This window comes from Rhipicephalus microplus, chromosome 8 (genome assembly GCF_043290135.1).
Source record: "Rhipicephalus microplus isolate Deutch F79 chromosome 8, USDA_Rmic, whole genome shotgun sequence".
Taxonomy (NCBI): domain Eukaryota; kingdom Metazoa; phylum Arthropoda; class Arachnida; order Ixodida; family Ixodidae; genus Rhipicephalus; species Rhipicephalus microplus.
The window spans coordinates 29,915,458-29,935,489 of NC_134707.1; the positions used below are offsets into that span (position 1 = coordinate 29,915,458).

The window sequence follows — 20,032 nt, forward strand, 5'->3', positions numbered from 1 at the left end:
TATGACGAAGGCCTCCTAGAGTTTTCTCTCACGTCATGCGGGGTGAAGAACTAATCGCAGGTGCTACAGTCATGATCATTTACTTCTCTTTATCAAGAGCACTGAAAGGACAGTGTTAAATATAAAAGGAATGTTTGTAAAGCTGCCAGAGAATGTGGTCGGGGCGCAGTAGGTAGCATGCAGCTTCTGTTGTTGCCGACTTAAGTCGTGGGTTCGACACCCATTGACGCAACTTTTTTCTTTGCTTTTCAATCGCGAGTATTTTTTTCAGTAGCAAAAGCAAGTCACCAAAGCCATGATAGACCCCCGACCAAAAACACTTCCGCGTCGAAAATTGAGGGTAGGTTCTTGGGTTGCTTTGGCACCAGATATCTGTTGAACACATGTGTGCTGGCAATTGGCACATATGTCAGTGCTCAGTGTAACTTCCAGACAATACCGAGAGTGATTTCTCCAGTACCACTTATGCTCTTTAACTTTTACGTCCTTTCAGGAAATCGTAACACTTCTAGTTTTTTTCACTGCATCATTGCTACTCCTGTGTTAACTATTTGTTGGGGTGGCAGTATGAATAGACAAAAACTGTGAAGGATCTTATGACAAACACAGAAGTAAATTTATTTTCAGCTAAAACAAACAGAAAACAACATGAACACAAAAACTTGAAATAGGCTTCTATAACATACTTTCCTTCTTGGAAAAGCTAAACTGAAGTGGTTTGCTAGATAAATCTTTAAAAATGAACATTTTCTTTTTCAGCTCACAAGAAACACTAAAGTTTAAAATGTCTAAAATTCAACCCAAATTTAGGGCTGGTCACTTAATAAAACTTTACAAAACCTTTATGAACTCGTAGAGCTTGTAACAGCAATAAACAGAACTATATATAAATACAAACTATTAACAGTCACACAGGTGCGAATACTTTTCACACATCAACTCGTTGGAACAGGTCAGTAAATGTGAACAAGGTGTAGTCATACTAGGCTTTGTACAAAAAAATGTACATCTCTTGCTTGAGATAAAAAAAAAGTAGTATTGCACATGACGAAATAATACACACGCATGGCACTCGGTTCCCAAAAACTACTGCAACAAAAAGCAAAAACAGATTCTATGACAGCATTACGACAAACTGCCAGCATACAATGGTTTTCAAGCTGCACACGCAAGCCTGTAGAGTGGCAGTCGAATTTTAAGTTGCTACGTTTTGTAAACTTTGTTCTCTCAAAATGGAACTCTCCTTGAGTTGAAGAGGACCGTTTGCAAAGACTGGCAATGAATTGGCAAGGTGGTAGAACCAATGATGACGCACAACGTTCATTGAGATATTGCCAGCATGAGTACTTGCCAGGCGTGTATGACGTGGCTAGACTCAAGATCGTGGGACATTGCAGGGGCCTGAAAATTGTGTGACCAGGTTTGAGCCACAACTGTCTTCAGACAGGTTTGCCGAGTCTTATGTAGGCACGGACTTGCCAAAATTTTCGAAACTTAAATGTAGTGTTTACACGCACTGGTAACACAATGGGCCACACATCTATGAATTATGAGTGTGTCGTGCCACCATTCACGTGAACACTTCAGAGGTCTGCCGATTTAGCCAATGTAGTCTGCAGCACTTTGTTTGACCTTCCTTTGAAGCATGCTCTTGGGAAGTTGTATTGCGTAAAAAATACTGACACAAACATACATACACACACATACACACAGACAAAAAGAAAAAGAAGTTTTTCTAAAAAATGACAGCGACTTGTCACTGCTACTTAGCAGCAACTATCTACATCTCATGAAACAAAGAAGAGCCATTTGTCAATCTAACCTGTACCAGTCTATTTTTTTGTAAGTTTGGTCCTGTGACACATCAATGTATGAACTGAAATGTACACACACTAACAAAAGAGGATGATCTGAAAAGATCACATCACAGGTGCTCGTGTCTAGACATTCTCGTAGCAACTATGCACACTTTGCAGAGCATCCACGAGAAAGACGTCGACAGAGGAAGAAATGTCTGAAGTCCTGAAAATTACGTTGGCGGTGAACGATCACCGCGCCGCAGCGTCACAAGATCCGGTCCCCAGCGGCATAGGTCGCGCCAGAGCTCAATCATGTCGGCAACATCGTTTCGTGTTGCAGAACTTGGTGGCACGCCTGGCAGGAGCACGACCAGGGCAGTCACTAGGGCTGCGGTGACTAAGAAGCCACTAAGGAAGTAGCGGGCAGTTGTGAAGCGTTGGACAGTCACTGGTGCCAATCGCTTGCGCCCCGCCAGTACCTGACGACTTCTGTTCAACCTGCAAGAAATGTATGCCCGGCCAATTAAATGTCAAAGCACTAGCGAATAACACTCCACAGTGACAATGGCAATCACAGCATCCACCATCTGTATTGCCATTATGTGGTGAAGCATGTTGGGATTTATGGAAAATTCCAGCCTTACTGTTTGTGGCGGTGTTAGCTCCATAATAAACTCTACTGTTCACATTCTGTGTTCAAGCCAAACAGAATGATAAGAAATATTAGGAATGTTTGACAATTAGGCACACTGCAATGCAAGTGCACCCATTATATGTGAATGGGTCAGTTACATGAAAATAGAAGTGCTTGTGGCAATATACTGCAGCCCACAATACATTGCATAGACATTAAAACATGTTTTTAACAAAATATTCACAGAATATCCACCGAATGAGTGATGTTGAGTGGAGCAAAGCATCTGTCTGCCCGTCCATATGTGTCTGTCGATCCGTTCAATTCTATCAAACTGGAGCATGCATTTCGACGGACGGATGCCTCACCCCACTCATCATCGTTCACTCCGTGGATATGCTGTGAATTTATTATTATCTTCTTCTTTATTATATATCTTCTTTATTATTATCTATCTTCTTTATACATCAATTATATAAAAACCACTAATGCCATCTAGCGATATTTCCAAGGACATACACACGATGCCATCTAGTGAACAATTATTAAATCTAACTAGAAGTGACTGTTAGAACATACTATTGCTCAGGAGAGAACAAACCCCACCTTAAGGAGCTTTGCTCATAAAATAAACGAAAACATTGCAGGAACCAAGAATGTTCCATATTGAAACAATAAGTGTTATTAAGGGTGAGCGGCAGCTTTGCCGGTAATCCATAGCATCCAATACTGAACATAGTGAAAAAAAAAAAATGACACGCATACAGTGTTAACTCAGAGGATCAACACTACCCATAGCGTACATTAGGTGTAAATGAGGCACATGCTCAAATAGAACAATAGAACCTTAAAGGTACCATATATTTAATTTATTTTGCTGATATGTGCTTCATGTATTATAAAACTTGGCTATGAATTGCACTTTGCTTTTTAGTGATGCGATTTCATTACTGTACTTTGTGATGACTTGCATTTTATGACGAATTAACTAGTTCTTGGCAAAAGCTCACTAGAAACATTGTATTAAAAACCTCTGTTATACGACATCACTTTACCCTGAAGCTGCATTTTATGACGACTTGCCACGACAGTCCATGAAAAAAAAAAAAAAAACCTGATTTCGTATTTGAATCTTACACCGACCAAATTTTTGCGTAGAGATGAAAAACTGATCTGCAGTAGATTGCTAGTGAAAAAAGAAAGGAGAAACGGGTACTCTGTCGTTTTTTGTGAAAGGCAACACGAGTGAAAGGGAACACTGCTCTGCAGAGGCCGCCTACAGCGCTATCAACCGACAGCGAAAGAAAACACGTTCGCTATCAGCGTCATCTATCTGTGAACAAAATAACCAGCCAGGGCCTGTAGACAAGCGCTGCTGGATTACGCTCCCATTAAGATAGTGCAACCTGCAATGCCTGCAGCATGTCATCTGCTGCGAACAAATTGAGTGTGGTGTGGGAGCCCAGTATACTCGTGAAAGCCCGAAACTAGACATGTATAGGTGAGAGGGATACACTCAGGTGAAGTCGTGATTGTGGTTTATCACTGAATGATACAAAGTGTGATTAAGTGATACTCTGTGTGATACTCTCGAAAATTTCCACAAGCCACCAATCAATACGTTTTCAAGAAATTGATACGCAGCAATACAGTTCTGCAGTGAACAGAGATGAAAATTTTCACATAAATATCCTTCAGCTTCACCTATGTTATCTCCCCTGCATTGTGAATAAAGGTAGAAATTATATTTTCTCGTGCGACTCCCTCGAGGAAAACCTTGAGAACGACCTTGCCACGCCATAACCTTATACCATATTTACTCGCATTATTCTTGCACTTTTTTTTGCGGAAAATCGATGCAAAGTTGGGGGGTGTGAGAATTGGGCGGGGCAAACTTTCCAAAAAACGTACCCAGCGATAACGAAAACAAATTGGCTGCAAATCGTGATTCTCACACCAGCAACTAATATAACAAGCTTTGAGAAGTACCGTATAAACCTGACTATAGGTCGAGCGGGAATATAGGTCGACCCCTAAGTTCAGGTTATCGAAAAAGAAAAGAAAGGAAAACAATCCAAAATTGCCGAACAACATTTATTTGCGAATTGGGCGCACCGCACTCCGATCGTCGCAGCTCCCCTCAACCACCATCGCAACTGTTCCTATTCGTCAGACGAAGCACCATTGTCTTCTGAAGACGAGAGTTTGTCGCTGGCCGCCTCCCACACTGCGTTGTCTTTCTTGCCATACAGCGAGTTGCTGATAGAATGTTTCTTAAAAGCATTTTAAACCATAAAATCTGGCGCACTTGCCACTTTGGTTTGGCTTGGATTGGACTGAATCTCTGTGCAATAATAGTACGCTTGATGCTTAAGAGATGGCGCCAGATAGTGCGCGCTATCACCATCAATGGTTGGAAGGAGCAGACGACATTATTGCGGCAATTTTTGGGGGTGCGATAATTACTCGAGGAAAAAAAAGAAATCTTAATTTTGTTGGCCGATGTGAGGGGTGCGAGAATCATTCGAGTGCAAGGATTACGCGAGTAATCACAGTGATTTGAGCATCTCCGTCTCGCCAAAAGTATGAGTGAACACGAAGACGATGGTCGTGATTCCACTCGACTAAACAGTGACTGTGTGTATGCGCAGTAAGAAGGGATATGACTTGATAAGGAAGAAATAACTCCCTTTCTACATGCAATTTTCGTATCATCGCTTCAAACAGCCACACTGCCGACGGACTGGCTTCGTGCCAGGGTCCTTCCTATTCATAAAGGGGGTAACAAATTACTTGTGACCAATTACAGGCCGATTTCACTGACTAGTTCTTGATGCAAGCTAATGGAGCATATAGTCAACAAGGCAATCACCACTTACTTAGAAGATAACAACCTACTTTACTCCAAACAACACGGCTTTCGAAAAGGGCTCTCTATCATAACCCAACTTCTCGAAATAGCACATGACTATGCTACCGTAATTAACTCAAGACTTCAATGTGACGCAATATTCATAGATTTCTCCAAAGCATTTGATAAGGTGCCCCATCAAAAACTAATTGACAAGCTGAAGATTATCGGGATTGAAACCAATATAGTACACTGGATAGCCGCCTACCTCTCAAACCGCAGTCAGCACGTTAAAGTAAATGACGCTGAATCTGAAGAGTTGGACGTTTACTCGGGGGTCCCACAAGGGTCTGTGCTAGGCCCGATTCTTTTCCTAATTTTCGTTAATGACATTCATTGTCACGTTGAACCTGACGTCACAGTTAGACTGTCACAGTTAGCCACAGTTAGCCACTTGTGGATATGCCTCGATTGCATGCGTATGCAGGGCTGTTACCAAGACAAGCTTTATATACGCGGAGAAGCTTGAGCTAGTCTTGAAACTTGAAATGAAATGCCACTTTGTTTGTTGTACAGTCTCAGGACTTCAGCAAGCAGAAATTAAGTGGTGCAGTGTGAAACAACTTTGCTCATAATAACAGTGCCGCATCAACTGCTCTTCACAACAGAACAAATGCAACATCAAAACATTTAACGCACACTTCCTGCAAAATGCGCTCCGTCACCATTATGTGATGCCGATGACCCTGTATCTTAATGTTTTGATGGAAGGCTGCAGCCAACAGTTTTTTGTTTTATATTTACGTGCAAGCCATTTTTGAACTCTATTGATCAGAAAGAAGATCCACTTTTGACTTAAATTTTTGTATGTTTGGCTAACACTTTCTTCAGTTGAATGAATAGCTATCATTTCAAGAAATAATTTGTTTCACCCTTTTGGATAAAAACAGAGTCGTCCTGTGAGCTTATTCAGGCGGGTTGTACCAGCGTTTGGCCAAGATGTAGTGTCTGACTATACACTTATTTTTTCAATTATACGGCGGTTTTGCCTTTTTCCCTCAAACATACATAATCGGGGTTCCACTGTATTTGTGTCTGTAAAAGCTTTGTGTGCTGGCAATAAGCCAGGCCTGGCTGAAAACTAATCTCGAGGATGAACCAACCTTAACTGCTGTTCTACGACACAAGAAAGGACTGTCCATAAATATGGTCACCATCAACCCGGCAGGAATGTACTAACCGAGCTTTCACTTCATCCACCTATTGAATGATAACACCATAACACACGTGCCTAATGCATCCCCTATACGAGGTGTTCATCTCATTCTACGATTCATGCAGTGGTTTGCACTACACTTCACATTCTTTAACACTTGGTGTCAAGTCTGAATTTAAATACTTCAGTACTCCGTACTGAACGTTGTCTCATCATCAACAGCACAGCCCACTACAGCATGGTACCACTCACCAGTACTTCACCCTGACGACCACATTGGCTGCCCAGTGAAGCAGGTTAATGTTGGTAGCATCCTCCCTGGTGTTGCCGCCTTCTGTCTCTCCATCGCCCACTTGATTCCCTTCCTCATCTTCTTCGACGCGAGCCCGAAGCAAACGCGTGGCTTGTGCTCTTCGGCGGCTGCCTACAGCACCATCGACCAACAAGTGAAGGAGGCACGTGCGCTTTTCGCGTCATCTATGACCAAGCAAGATAAGGAGATTACGTTCCCTGATTGCTCGCGCGGTGAGTGATATCGGGCGATTACTGTTGCTTGCGCCGTGGTCGCGAAGAACGCGTGGTATGTTGGCAGTGGTCAGATAGAGTGTGCAGAGAGTGTGTGCAATGAAGCAGCGCTTGCCTGCCAGTGGTAACTCCATATTTTCTTTTTTCGGCAGTAGATAACGCTGAAAGCGAACGTGTTTCCGTTTGCAGTCGGTTGATGGTGCTGTAGGCAGCCGCCGCAGAGCGCAGGCTACGAGTTCACGTGTTCCTCTTCATAAAGGACGACAGTGTACTATTTCAAACATGTGTCTTCATAGACACGAAGTTATTGAAGGGTGTGTGTGCTGCTACCACAAATCCGTTATTGAGCTCAATATCCGGGCGATAACCTATGCAAAAGAAACCAAATCATTCGCTTCACAAAAAGTATCTTGTGACTGACACAAGGAGTGCCATTTCTTTGTTTGCTCTGACCTTGTCCCACTGGTGCGTAGTCGCCTTTATAACTTAGGACACGGGAAAAATGTTAGTACTGTGTCGAAAATAAACTGTGTAGCTCCCGCGGGCACTTCCACTGCCCGTACTTGTATTGGTATATTTAGTAGTGGTTCCTAAATATTCTAGCTTGAAGAAGAGCTCGAACTAAGAAACAGCTTCACCGTAAGTGTCTACAGGCATCTACAAATCAAGGAAACCTAATGGGTGAAGGTGGTGGGGAGATCGACGCAAAGTTTTAATACCGCAACAAAGTTGAAACAGTAGAAAAAAAAATACCATTCACAAAACCGATGCACTAATCATTGCAACAACACTCCTTTCTTTTTTCTTAACCGAGTAAACAGAAATAATGTAAGAAGTCCGTGGTGCTAACCGCAAATACTAAAATGTTTAACTATGCTGAAGGAAAAATGCCTCCTATGTAAGCGCACTGCCATGCGCGTTTTATTTTAAATTTAATGTCAGGGCTTACGACAACGAGTCAAAAGCAAACGTCACACCTTTTTTTTTTTTAGGGCAAGATCGAAACATGGTGGAGGTGATGTCATTAGAATGACTTAGAAAAATGTGTTACGGACCCACGTACCTTCGGGTCTCGAAGAAAACGAATGCCGGCGCCAACTGGCCGAGTGGCACGCTACCATTTCGTTCTTCGGTTGTCCTTTGCAAATAAGAACACACGTAACTTCGGTACATTAGCTGCGGCCATTCGCCGCGAAGCATCTCCCAACGGTTCTGATTTGCAGCCGTAAGCATTTCGAATATCCAGTGCACAAAGAACATCACACACCCACGCCTCAGTTCACGGACACAGAAAAACACGGTCTTCTCGGGTCGCCAACAAGCACACCAGCACGGCACGAAAACATTCGCCAAGCTTGGCAGTCTATCCCCCGTATTCTAGAACGTCCTTTCACTCAAGGCTTCACCTTCGTTTGAGAAAACCGATGGGAGCGCCGTCTCTAGACAGGACAAGCCACTGCCTATCAGCGATAATCTGTTGCGATTCTTGAGTAGCGCAGCGTCATTTGCAGCCGAGCAGCGGTGCAGTGCTCAACGTTGTCAAGTGAAGGGTGGAAGTCGAGTCGAGGAGCGTTTGTGAATACAGGGCAATGTCTGTCAAGCGACGAGAGCAGGCGTAGGCACGTCTGCGCTGCGAAACACAGCCAGGTCCCGGAAACTCAGCGCTAGTTTCGCTTTCAGAGAAAAAGTGCGCTCGTAGCGGTTGCCAGGCATCCTAAGATCTGGTTGAACGAAGTAAGGTTGATGTTCACATTTGTTGTCTTTCACCAGTTTTTACGCGTAAAGAAATCAGAATGAATTGTAAAAAGTTCATCGTTTGTTCATTCCTCTTCTTTCTTCTCCTTATTTTATCAACTTTCAATCGGGCGAAGCACGGGAACACTTCTGTTTATCGCTTGCCTCCGCTTCCCCTTGTCACTTGCTCAGCAATATCACGCGTTTGATCACGCATGGTTGTTTTGCTCGGTTAGCGTGTTAAATATGAATACGGCAAAGATAAGCATTTAATGTAGCGTGGAACGAACCAAAAGCGCAGTAGGCCTGGTGAATCAGGTCAACCATACATTAGACAAAAATTTCTAAATTGGGGCATGTTTTTCGCGGCTCTACAGTGTATTAACGCCGGCATTTCGAGATCCGCAATGCATGCAAAGTTCCAACAAAATTGTTTCAATACTTTTTGAGCAAAGGTACAAGGAAGTTGAACCAAAAGAAAGCGTAATCTCCCCGAAGGTGGTGGTGGTGGTAAAAACATTTATTTCAGAAAAAGTTTACTAGAGAGTGCCGACGTGGCCCATCGGCGTGCTAGAGTGGCAAGACCCTATTCCGGGACGCCAGTGGAGCTGGAAGCTGCCCGTGCGCGCTCCACCAAGGAGCGTTGTGCAGCCAAGGTAGAGCAGCCGAGCAGGTGCTCCTCCCAAGCCTCTCTAGTTGGGATAGGAAAAGGGGATGAGAAAGGGACGGGATTAACTGGGCACGATGCTACGACGTGATATGTGTCGGCGAGCACATGACAGGCCGAGCAGGTGCCATTGATTTCCGGCAAAAAGTGCCTGGCGACCGCCAGACTTATAAAGGTGTTCGTCTGCAGGCGGCGTAGCAGTCGTTCGTCCGCTTTCTCCAAACCGCGTGCGGGGTCCGGGTAGAGGCGGCGCGAAGCCCGGTAATAAGCCAAAATTTCGCGAAAGCGCGTCAGGTTGGTATTGCCAGATTCCGTCTCGGGACATGGAGGGGCAACGGCCCGGGCATGAGAAGCGCGGGCAGCGGCATTTGCCGCCTCGTTGCCGGGCAGGCCCGAGTGGCCTGGGGTCCACACTACACGAATGGGATGAGGGTTAAAGCGCCAAGAGGCTGCCTGTAGTAGGCTAGCCGCCAGCGGAGCAATGGAACCCTGAAGGTACTGAGAACAGGCCGAGCGCGAGTCCGTCAGGATGGTGCGTGAGGCAGGGTTAGAGGCGGCCAAAGCTATGGCAACCTCTTCAGCGTGCGTTACTGTGTCTGCTCGAAAGGAGAGGCCATCTACGTGTTTGCCCTCTGTAATCACGGCAGCCGTGAAGTGACCCGAGGGGGAGGGACCCGAGACGTCCACGTAGAAAACACCAGGACGATCGGAGTGTCGCGTATGAAGGGCCGCGGCGCGTGCTAGTCTACGGCCAGGATGGAGGCCAGGGTTCATATTGACTCGAGAACCGCGAGAACCGCGAGTTGACTCGAGAACCGCGAGTCAACGCTTCGAACCTGGGACGACTTCCGCGTTGCTTTCCTGCGCACCTTTGCAAGCGTCGTGCGGAAGGAAAGAACCGCACGTGTCACTATTACGGGGTAGAGGTTCCACCCATAGCTTTTGACGCCAGAGCTCTGGTACCGGCTGCAGAGGGTCTTGGTCAGATATCGGGTTAAGGCCAAGTCTGTGTAGAAGACAGCGCCCTGAAGGCGTCTGCGACAGTCGATTGATTTGGTTAACGCGATGAGCTTCGCGCATCTCTGCAAAGGTGTTGTGTACCCCCAGAGCCGTGAATCGGCTGTTGGAAGTTGCAATAGGTAGGTCCAGAGCGCGTTTGTATACTGAACGAAGAAGGACGTCCAGCTGGTGCTCGTGTCGACGACGCAGGTGAAGGTAAGGCAAGGCGTAGAGGACGCGACTGGTCACAAATGCGTGGGCCAATCGGAGGGACTGAGACCCGCGGAGGCCGCCGCGCTTGGTAGAAACTCGCCGTATCATGCGGCTCACCTGTTCGCTGGTGCGTCTGAGGCCTGCTATTGTGCCCTTTGGATCCAAGGACGATGTGAGGTGAAGGCCAAGAACCCGAATATTTTGCACTGACGGGATGGGCCCGGACGGAAGAAAAATTTGAGGCGGCGGTAGCGGAGAGACTGAAAGAAGAGCCGATTTAGCTGGAGAGCACTCCAGGCCGCATGAACCTGCGTAGGTGTCCACCAGAAGGGCAGCCTTTTGCAGGCGTTCTTCGATTTGCGCTAAGGAGCCGGTGTTGGTCCAGATTGTGATATCGTCCGCATATAGTGCGTGTTGTATTCCCTCGACCTCGCTTAGAAGAGAGGGGAGGTTCATCATCGCCAGGTTAAAAAGCAGAGGAGACAGAACTGCCCCTTGAGGTGTACCCCGCGTGCCTAATAAGTACGGGCCGTGTTCGGTAGAATTAAGGCGAATGAAGGCGGTGCGATGTGATAGAAAGGCGCGAATGTAGTTGAAAGTCTTCTGCCCGCAGTTTGTGGTAGACAGGTTAGTGAGTATAGTGCTGTGTTTGACGTTGTCGAACGCCCCGCGGAGATCGAGAGCGAGCACGGCTTTATCGTTATGGCGCATAGTAGTCGGCTCTATGATATCGTGTTGAAGCTGGAGCAGGACGTCCTGCGCCGACAGATGCGGGCGAAAGCCAAACATCGTGTCGGCAAAGGTGCTCCTGGCCTCCAAGTAGGCTGAAAGGCGTTCGCGAACCATGGTTTCCATGAGTTTGCCTGCGCAAGACGTAAGTGAGATGGGTCTCAGTGCCTCAATACTAACGGACTTTGCCGATTTGGGAATGAATGTCACGACCGATGTGGTCCATTCCGTTGGAAGCGGAGAACCGTCCCATATCGAATTTATAAGCTGGAGTAGCGAGAGGTGTGCTTGGTCGGGAAGATTTGCCAGGAGCGATACTGTGATTCCGTCGCGTCCAGGGGCCGTGCCCCGTCGCATTTTCGTGAGTGCAAATCGTAAATCAGAAAGCGTGTATGGGGCGTCGAGGTCGGTGTTAGGGGCGCCGGAATACGTATATGCTGGGCCTGCGGGATCAATTGTGCGGCAGATGTAGCGGTCACAAAGTTCTCGCGCGAGTTCATCCGTAGTGCCCTGAAATGCATGCAGAACACGGTGGAGCTGGCGTTGCGTTTCTCCCCTGGTGGTGGAGGGATCGAGAAGGCTTCTAAAGAGTCGCCACGCACTCTTAGAGCTCATCTGGTTTGCAGCCTTCGAACAGGTGTCTGCCCAGTTAGCATCGGAAAGTTGTGCGGAGTATGCAGCCGCCTCTGCAGTGAGCGCCTCAATGCGAGCGCGAAGTTTCCGATTAAGTTTGTTGCGTTTCCAGATACGTTTCCTTATGAGCGTTTCCTTATGAGCGTTTCCTTATGATACGTTCCTTATGTTGCGTTTCCTTATGAGCCCGCGGCGAGCGTGCCAAAGATGTAGGAGGTGTGGATCGATTGCAGGAGTCAAATTAGAGGTTGCAAGGGTGCGAGTGTTCGCTTGTTTCATATGAAGAGCGTATGATGCCCACGCTGCATATTCGGTCGAGGAGAGGCCGGCGGGGAATGGTTGCATTCTGAACTGAGTCCAATCGGTGAGACGGGCTTGGCCCCAGTGTTGGCGCATTTTCTGCCGCGGTGTGAACGAAATGCGGAGTAAAAAGTGATCGCTGCCTAGGTTTTCGCCTAAATTTTCCCATGTAGCATCGCGGATGTGACGGGTGAGGGAGAGGTCGGGGCATGTGTCTCGCGTGACCGAGTTGCCGGAACGTGTGGGTTGTGCCGGATCGGTAAGAAGCGTCAGGCTCAGCGAGGAAATGAGCTCCTTGAGCTCTCTGCCCCGGGCCTTCTCGTAGTGGTAACCCCAGTGAGGGCTGGGGGCATTAAAGTCCCCGACAATCACCAGTGGTTGTCGGGCCGCTATACGCAGTGCCCGATGGAAGAGATGCGCAAACGAAGCCCTCGCAAGGCGAGGGGGACAGTACACGTTTAAGATATGTATTGATGGTTGGCCCCTCCGCTGAGACAGCACTGATATCATGCAGTAGTCGTAAGGAAGATCCAGATCGAGGTCGATCTGTATCGCCGTGTAAGCTTTATGCACGAGGAGGCATGTGGTGGTGCCGCCTACATAGGAGCAGTATCCAGAAAGGGATGGAGCAGGGCCAGATTCTTGGAGCGCCAAGACGGCCGGCTGAGAGCCAAGTGAGCTGAGGAAAAGGGAAAGATGTGAACGCTTTCGCCTGTTCCCGAAGCCTCCAGGGTTCCACTGTATGATCTCGAATTTAGACGCAATGTTTGAACGGGACGTACGATTGGTAGCCATCGTGACTGTCCTAGGTTTTATATTTGGTCCTCCATGTCCCGCTCGGAATCCTCAGAGGCAGGGAGGGGCACGGAGGCCGGATTGTCCGACGGCGGGGTGGTGGTAGCCACCTTACGACGACGCCGTGGAGCTGTACCCTCACTGCTCACCGAGCAGGAGCGGGAACGCGATGCCTTGGGTTGAAACTGGGTGATTGCCCAGGCTTGAATAGCCTGGGTAACCTCTACTACTATGCGTTGGACCGAGAAGCTGGTGAGGAGGTGATTAATCGAAGCTTCGACGCGCGTGAGGCGTTCCTCTACGCGCGGGGTGTGCTCTTCGCTAGGGAGAGTTTGGTTAGCGGGCAAGAGAACCTGAGGTGCCCCAGGAGCCTCAAGAGCTTCTGGAGTAGATGTAGCACCGGTTCCGAGTGCTGGAGTACACATGGCTGCTTGAACCGGCGGTTTAATGGGAGTGGACTTAGCGCGAGGACTAAGCTTGGACATAGCTGGCGTAGCCGCCTGGACAGAGGAGGCAATACCGGATGGCTTTGCAGTACACTGTTGTTGGGGTTGAAGTCGCTTATTTAAGAGTTCGAGTTGTTTAGTTAAAAGAGAATTTTGCTTTTGAAGTGCCGCAACTTGCTGGCGAAGGGCCGCAAGTTCGGGAGAAGGAGGATCGACAGAAGGGGGTGAGAGAGGCTTAGAAGCAGCTTTCCCTGCCCAACTGCTCACCTGAGGTACCGCCGCTGGTGCTTCGAGCGGTGGGAATGCTTGAGAGTCGGCGTGGAGTGGTGGAGCCGAATGATGCAGGTTTGTGCTGCTGTCTGGCTGTGACGAACATGAGGTGGTCCCTCGAGGAGATGTTGAGGGCTGCTTGTGTTTCCGATATTTTCGGTATTTTGCCGTGCAGCCACTGGTCCCAGTCTCATGGGCGCCATGGCAGAGGAGGCACTTGGGGTGGCAGTCGTGGGCATCTAGACCTGCAGGTGCGGGGGTTCCACATTTGGCACACTGGGTTGGAGCGGCGTGAGGGCACTGAGGTGGTCGATGACCGATGGTACCGCACTTGGTGCATACAGGGACCGTTTTCTTATAGGCGCGGATATACGTCGCCACGCAGTGGTAGAAGAGGAAGCGGGGTAACTTCGTGCCCTCGAAAGTCACCACCGCCGCCGCGGAATCTCCGAGTTTGCGGACCGCAAGGATAGTACCTTGAGGCCAATACAGTTCAGACTTTATCTTTTCCGGGCTTTCAGCAGGGTTTACATTGATGACGCCCTTGCATGTGTCCCCTGGTGCCTTGGCGTGGCCTCGAACGGGCAGCTGCTGATCCCCCACTTGCAGCTGGAAGTCCCCGAGGAGTCGCTGTGCCATAGGCAAAATGGTGGTGCTACAGACCAAGATGTTCTGTTCCCAGATTGGCCACACTTGAATTTGCGTGGTAGTCCGGTCGCCGAGGTAGCTGCGGATGGCGTCGCCCGCGCGATCGGCCGGGACAAATGTGCGTAGCTCGCAGGGAACGCGAGGTTTCAGCACTACGATGTAGTCGTCGCGAGAGAGGCGAGGAGTTTGACGCGGACGCCACTTGCGTTGCTTCGCTGGCTGCGAGGACGGAGCAGAGGTAGGCGCACCGCCGGAGGGATGGCGCGCCGGCGTTCCTTGCAAGGCTGGGGAATGGTGGCCCGCCGTGGCGTCTCGTTGTTGTTGAGACGCAGACTTCGATTTCGCTTGCTTGCGTTGCCACAGTTTCACCATGTCGTCGAGGTATTCATCTTCTGATGGCATAGTGTTTTCGGAGGATGAAAGCTCCATGGACAGCATTTGGCTTGAGGTAGGATCATAGCCCGTAACCACGTTAGCGGCTGCCATCGCCGGGCTGAGAGCCCTTAGCGAGGCGGCGTTGTAGCCGGGAGTGAAGGACGTCCCTCAAGTTGTCAAAACTGGACCCACCTGGACGAAGGTGTTGTCTAGGCGAAGCGGAGAACTTGGCGGTGACGATAAATCCAAGTTTCAGGGGTACCAAGGTGGATGTCCGCAGAAATAGCAGAAAATCTACGGAGGCGATGTGGAGTGCGTCCGTCACCATCGAGCGCTCGCAGCGCCCCCCTCCCCGAAGGGAATCGTGGAGAAACGCGAATGCATTGCGTAGCATACACAGCGGCGTTTCGCCGAAAAGATTTTCCGGGGGTGACGGTTTCGCACGTGAGAACCTGCAGTGTAAGAAAAGTAAGGTTCTCTTTTTTTTCTTAAGGTGCAGCCAATGGCACCGATTGCCGTACGTGGGGCTTTTCTGTCGCGAGAAACGTGATGAGCGTTTCCAGCTCTAGTAGCTAGAGTGCTCGGTGAAAATATGCGCGCACGCCCGCTGCTGTTGCTGTCAGCTGCCGAAGTGTGAAGTGGTAGGGGCTATGATTGCTAAGGGCGCAAGCACCGGCAGCTGTTGCTATGAAAGAGGGCGGTCAACGGATCCCGACAGACACCTGACATATCCCGACTAAGAAATGCATTCGCTTGCAGAAGACGAAATAAGAAACAACTGAGGTTTCACGTACGCATACTGCTTATGACACAGGGCGCGCGGCGCAATTCGGTGCGAATTTAAAACATTTGGTGTGGCTGCTCAACGTGGGGCTTCCACAGCTTTTTGTACAAAATACAGCGGATTTTTTGTGTCTAATTTGCAAATTCAATTTTTCGCGGAGGGGGGGCGAGGAAGTTTACTCTGCCATACCCGTTTATAACATTTTTAGCGAAAGTTCTATATGGCTAGAAAAAGTGGAAATCTCTTTTGGTAAGAGTGTCGCAGGTAGTCTCCATTGACTGTCCTATCAGTTGTGACATTCTCAGCATCGTACCGAAGAAGGCGCCGTTGCCTGACTTCCAAGCAACGTCGTTCATATTGTCGTAACCGCGGCGCCAAGCACGCACGCTTCAGTTTCTTCTGAAACCTTCCGCATTGGTAAGCCACGGGCAACTGCAGAAGAGCGCCGACAGTGGAAGCGTGATGGAGCTTCCATTAGCCGCGCCAATCATGCAGTCCTGGCACAGACACATGCCCGGTAGGCCGAGTGTCAGGTGCAACTGCATACCTACGATTTGGCAGCCTTCCAAACTTCGGTAACTCTTGAATGGAAATGCATGCGTCGGTGGCGGGTGGATCCTGCAATCCACGCTGCAGAGTTAGCTTGCTTGTAACAAACGCTTGCAAGAACGCCAAGGCGAACAATGAATGCGCGGTTCTTGAAGGTGGAAAAAAATCACAGCAAATCCACGGAGTGCATGATGATGAGTGGGGCGAAGCGCTCATCCGTCCGTCCGTGCCTCCGCCTGTGCCACCGTACATCCGAGCGTTCATGCGTCCTTCCGTGCATCTGTCTATCTGTCCATCCATCCATCCATCCATCCCACCGGCGGTACTTTGAGTGAACACACCAAGTGAAGTTAAAGAAACTAAAACGATCACAGATTACAAAAGAGGAAACTACGACGCCATAAATATGGGACTAGCACAATCCCACGAAACCTTCCGGCATTCCTACCAAAATCATACCGTCAATGCTAACTGGGAACTGTTCAAAAACAAGCTCATAAGTCTCAAAAATAAATTTATCCCTACTATTCTTATCAAAACCGACTCACTCAATTAGTGGTTCACTAAACGCCTAAAATCATTACTCAACAGAAAAAACACCTATACCGATCAGCGAAACTACGCAACAATACCGACGCCTGGGAAAAATATCGCCTGTGCACCGATCAGTACATGAAAGAGGTAGCTGAAGCAAAAGCTAAATACTTCTCAGTGGATCTGATATCTATCCTAAAATTGAATCCTAATAAGTTTTTGCGTTTGCTTTCACCAAAGTCAAGTAGCAACCAAATCGAACTTGTTGATTCAGGAGGTCAACCGATAAACATTGAGGATTGCGCATCCGTCCTTAATGACTACTTTGCATCAACATTTAACCCCGCCAATAGCACTGCCGTCTCGCCCTCTCCCTTCAGTTCCCCTCGAGAACTCTCCCCATTCGACATAAATCCTGATGGAATTTCTAACTTAATTCGTAATCTAAATCTTCTTCATCGGCTGGCTGTGACTGTATCACCACCATGCTTTTCAAAAACACTGTCCATGATTCTAGTCTATTACTTTCTCTAATATTTTTGCAATCCTTAGAGCTGGGCACCGTTCCATACGAGTGCAAAAAGCCCAGATTATACCGATCTTTAAGTCAGGCAACCGGTCAATCCCAGCTAATTACCGTCCAATTTCTTTAACGTGCATTTCTTCTAAACTATTTGAGCACATTATAGCATCTAGTCTCATGAGCCACCTTGAATCAATTAATTTCTTCCATCCACTTCAACACGGCTTTCGCAAACATTTTTCCTGTGATACCCAGCTCGCCGAATTTACGCACGACTTACTTAATTCCATGGATAATAACCTTCAGACAGACGCCATTTTTCTGGATTTTGCAAAAGCCAAGCTTTGACCGCGTACCTCACAATCACCTGATTCGCAAGCTAACTTCTCTTGGTATTCCTCCGAATTTATTAAGCTGGATTAAGCACTTTTTGACGGAACGCATGCAGTTCACGTCAGCTAATAACTGTCAATCAGCATTTGCTAAGGTAACATCCGGCGTGCCGCAAGGTGATTTCTGATTCCTGGCTCCTGTGTAAACTTATTTGCTTTTATTCATTTATTTATTTATTTACTTATCCTGTTGAACATTGTACCCTATCGTGTTACTTGTCCCCCCTTATGTAATGCCTTCGGGCCTTTAAGGGCGAAATAAATGAAATGAAATCAAATGAAAGTACCTCCATCTAGCATCTTTTCATCATATATTCAGCATATAGACGTACCACCATTCAGCGAACATTGAAAGGCTAAACGAAAGGTGGCACTCACGCACTTCATTGCGGCCTGCGCTTCGTGTCTATACTTCCTTTTTCGCTGCCTCTAGTACCATATACTAGTTCACTATATTCATGGCCCTGCAGCCCGACACTCGCTAAGCCTGTTTAGAAAAGTATATTGTCACAGACGTCAACAACATTTCAACAGAAGATTTTCTTCTTAGAGATACAATAAAGGTGATGACAAAATAGACCTAATTCACATAAAAATAAATATGAGATGACGTGGAAAGAACATGAACATTTGATGGTTCACACACACACACACCAAATTGTGTCACAAAAGGGAAGATACACATATGAATAACGTAAGGTAAGCAATAGGCACAAATAAAACATGAATATGTACATTCCGAAAATTTAGATCTTGCCATGTCATTTCTGCCAGCGCATCGACACACCAGCCTGCCAATAAACCTTGCAAAAACCAAGGAGGTTACGTCCAGCAAGTTTGACGTGGGAGCACGTTTCGGTCAGATCGTGCTCAGAGTGCGTCCTTCAGATACTAGCATTTTTTAGTAAGCATCAAACTCTAGGCTAGTTTTATTGAAGATTAGGTCACCAATGTAAGTTACTTCATGATAACCAACTATCGTTTTATTTGTGATTAACGTGCACAGGTTCCCTCCTCATATGAAAAGGGTTCGTGCGTGTCGCTCCTCTAGTCCGGCCGTGGAGGTGGCTAACTACTACTACGACGACTACTACTACGACTACTATTACTACTTCATACATCGCGGACGAACGACCCACGGCATAGGGAGCTTCGCCCCCAAAAAAGGGACCTGCGCAGTGCCTATGCCGAATAAGTGGCGTTGCGGCGCCAACGTGATGACTGCAGGAGCGCGTTCGCCGGGGCGAACGTTCGCTTTTGGCGGGAGTTTCTGCAGCGGCACATTCGCTTCGGCTGCAAAGTCTGCGAGAGCATGTGGCTCGAGAACAACCACTGTGAAACGCACATTACCGCTCAGCACACTCCTCTATGACCGTTATCATGCGAAGTACAATGTGCGGCATGTGGAAAAACACTGTGGTAAACCCAAGCCAAACGTGTGTCTAACCTCGTAAAGAAGCACGAAAACGTAACCGACAATTGTGAGTGCCTTCAGTGTCATGCTGTGTAGAAACTACTGCTAAACACCGAGACCGCACGTTTTAGCTTTCGCTGGTTATCTATTTGTACGGAGTGCTTGGGCGGTCATACTTTTTAGCTGTGTTGGTGCTTCTGAGAAAGATTTGGTTGGTTGTTCTGCTGGCCGATCGATCGGTCGAAGATTTCAACGTCGGTAAAAGAATGTATGCTGCTGTTGTGCATCCTGCTCAGCTAAATTCTGAAGAGCCCCATCTTGCGGAACATAAGGCTAATTTTTTTTTCGGAAGCTCACGGGTCCAGCAGGTACTTAATTTATGTCGCCGATTTTGCCGTTGGTCTGGAATTGTAGGTAGTGTGCCATCATTACTAGAAAGCTCTTCAAAGGCATCTGCGATGGCGTTCGTGACTGGTGCTTCTGACACCCACCTGCGTGCAAGTTTTGATGCATCAGAAACTGCCGCATTGTTTTTGTTGTTGATTGGGTGAGCGCTGAATGACGATACCACAACCTAAGTGACACAACTAGATTCCGATTGCAAAATTTCGTCATTCTGCAGTGCCAGAGAAATAGGGCCATGTGACAAAAGAAACCTCTTGAACTGGTCGTACCATAGTTGTACATCTCTGCCACCGCGTCCTCTCGTCAATCATGAGCGCTTTGGCGACGCAGGCGGTGAGCGTTAGCAGCAACTGAGAAGTCGCTGGATGGAAAACAGCGCGGTGGAACACGTACACGAGGCGAGAATCAGAGGTATCGGGTTGTGAACAATTCCTTGTGTCATGTGATAGAGCGAGAATGTTGAAAACGCCGACTTTCGTGCAGTAGGGAAACCAACTAGAATTTTCCGTTTTTCTGCAGAAAAATGCATGGATGCCTTTTGGTGATATCTCTATGTTCTCTGTATATCCTATGTTCTCTGTAATGTACACCTCATAA

At 47.7% G+C, this 20,032-nt stretch overlaps 1 protein-coding gene across 1 annotated transcript; it reads right to left on the reverse strand.

Moving 5' to 3' along the window:
* Nucleotides 1-594: 594 nt before the first annotated feature.
* On the reverse strand, nucleotides 595-8,738 carry LOC142768231 (uncharacterized). Its single transcript, XM_075870180.1, has 3 exons — nucleotides 8,649-8,738; nucleotides 6,753-6,964; nucleotides 595-2,297 (listed from the first exon to the last, which is right to left on the reverse strand). Exons 1-3 carry the CDS (start codon nucleotides 8,736-8,738, stop codon nucleotides 2,030-2,032), a joined length of 570 nt encoding a protein of 189 aa, XP_075726295.1. The 3' UTR covers nucleotides 595-2,029.
* Nucleotides 8,739-20,032: the final 11,294 nt, after the last annotated feature.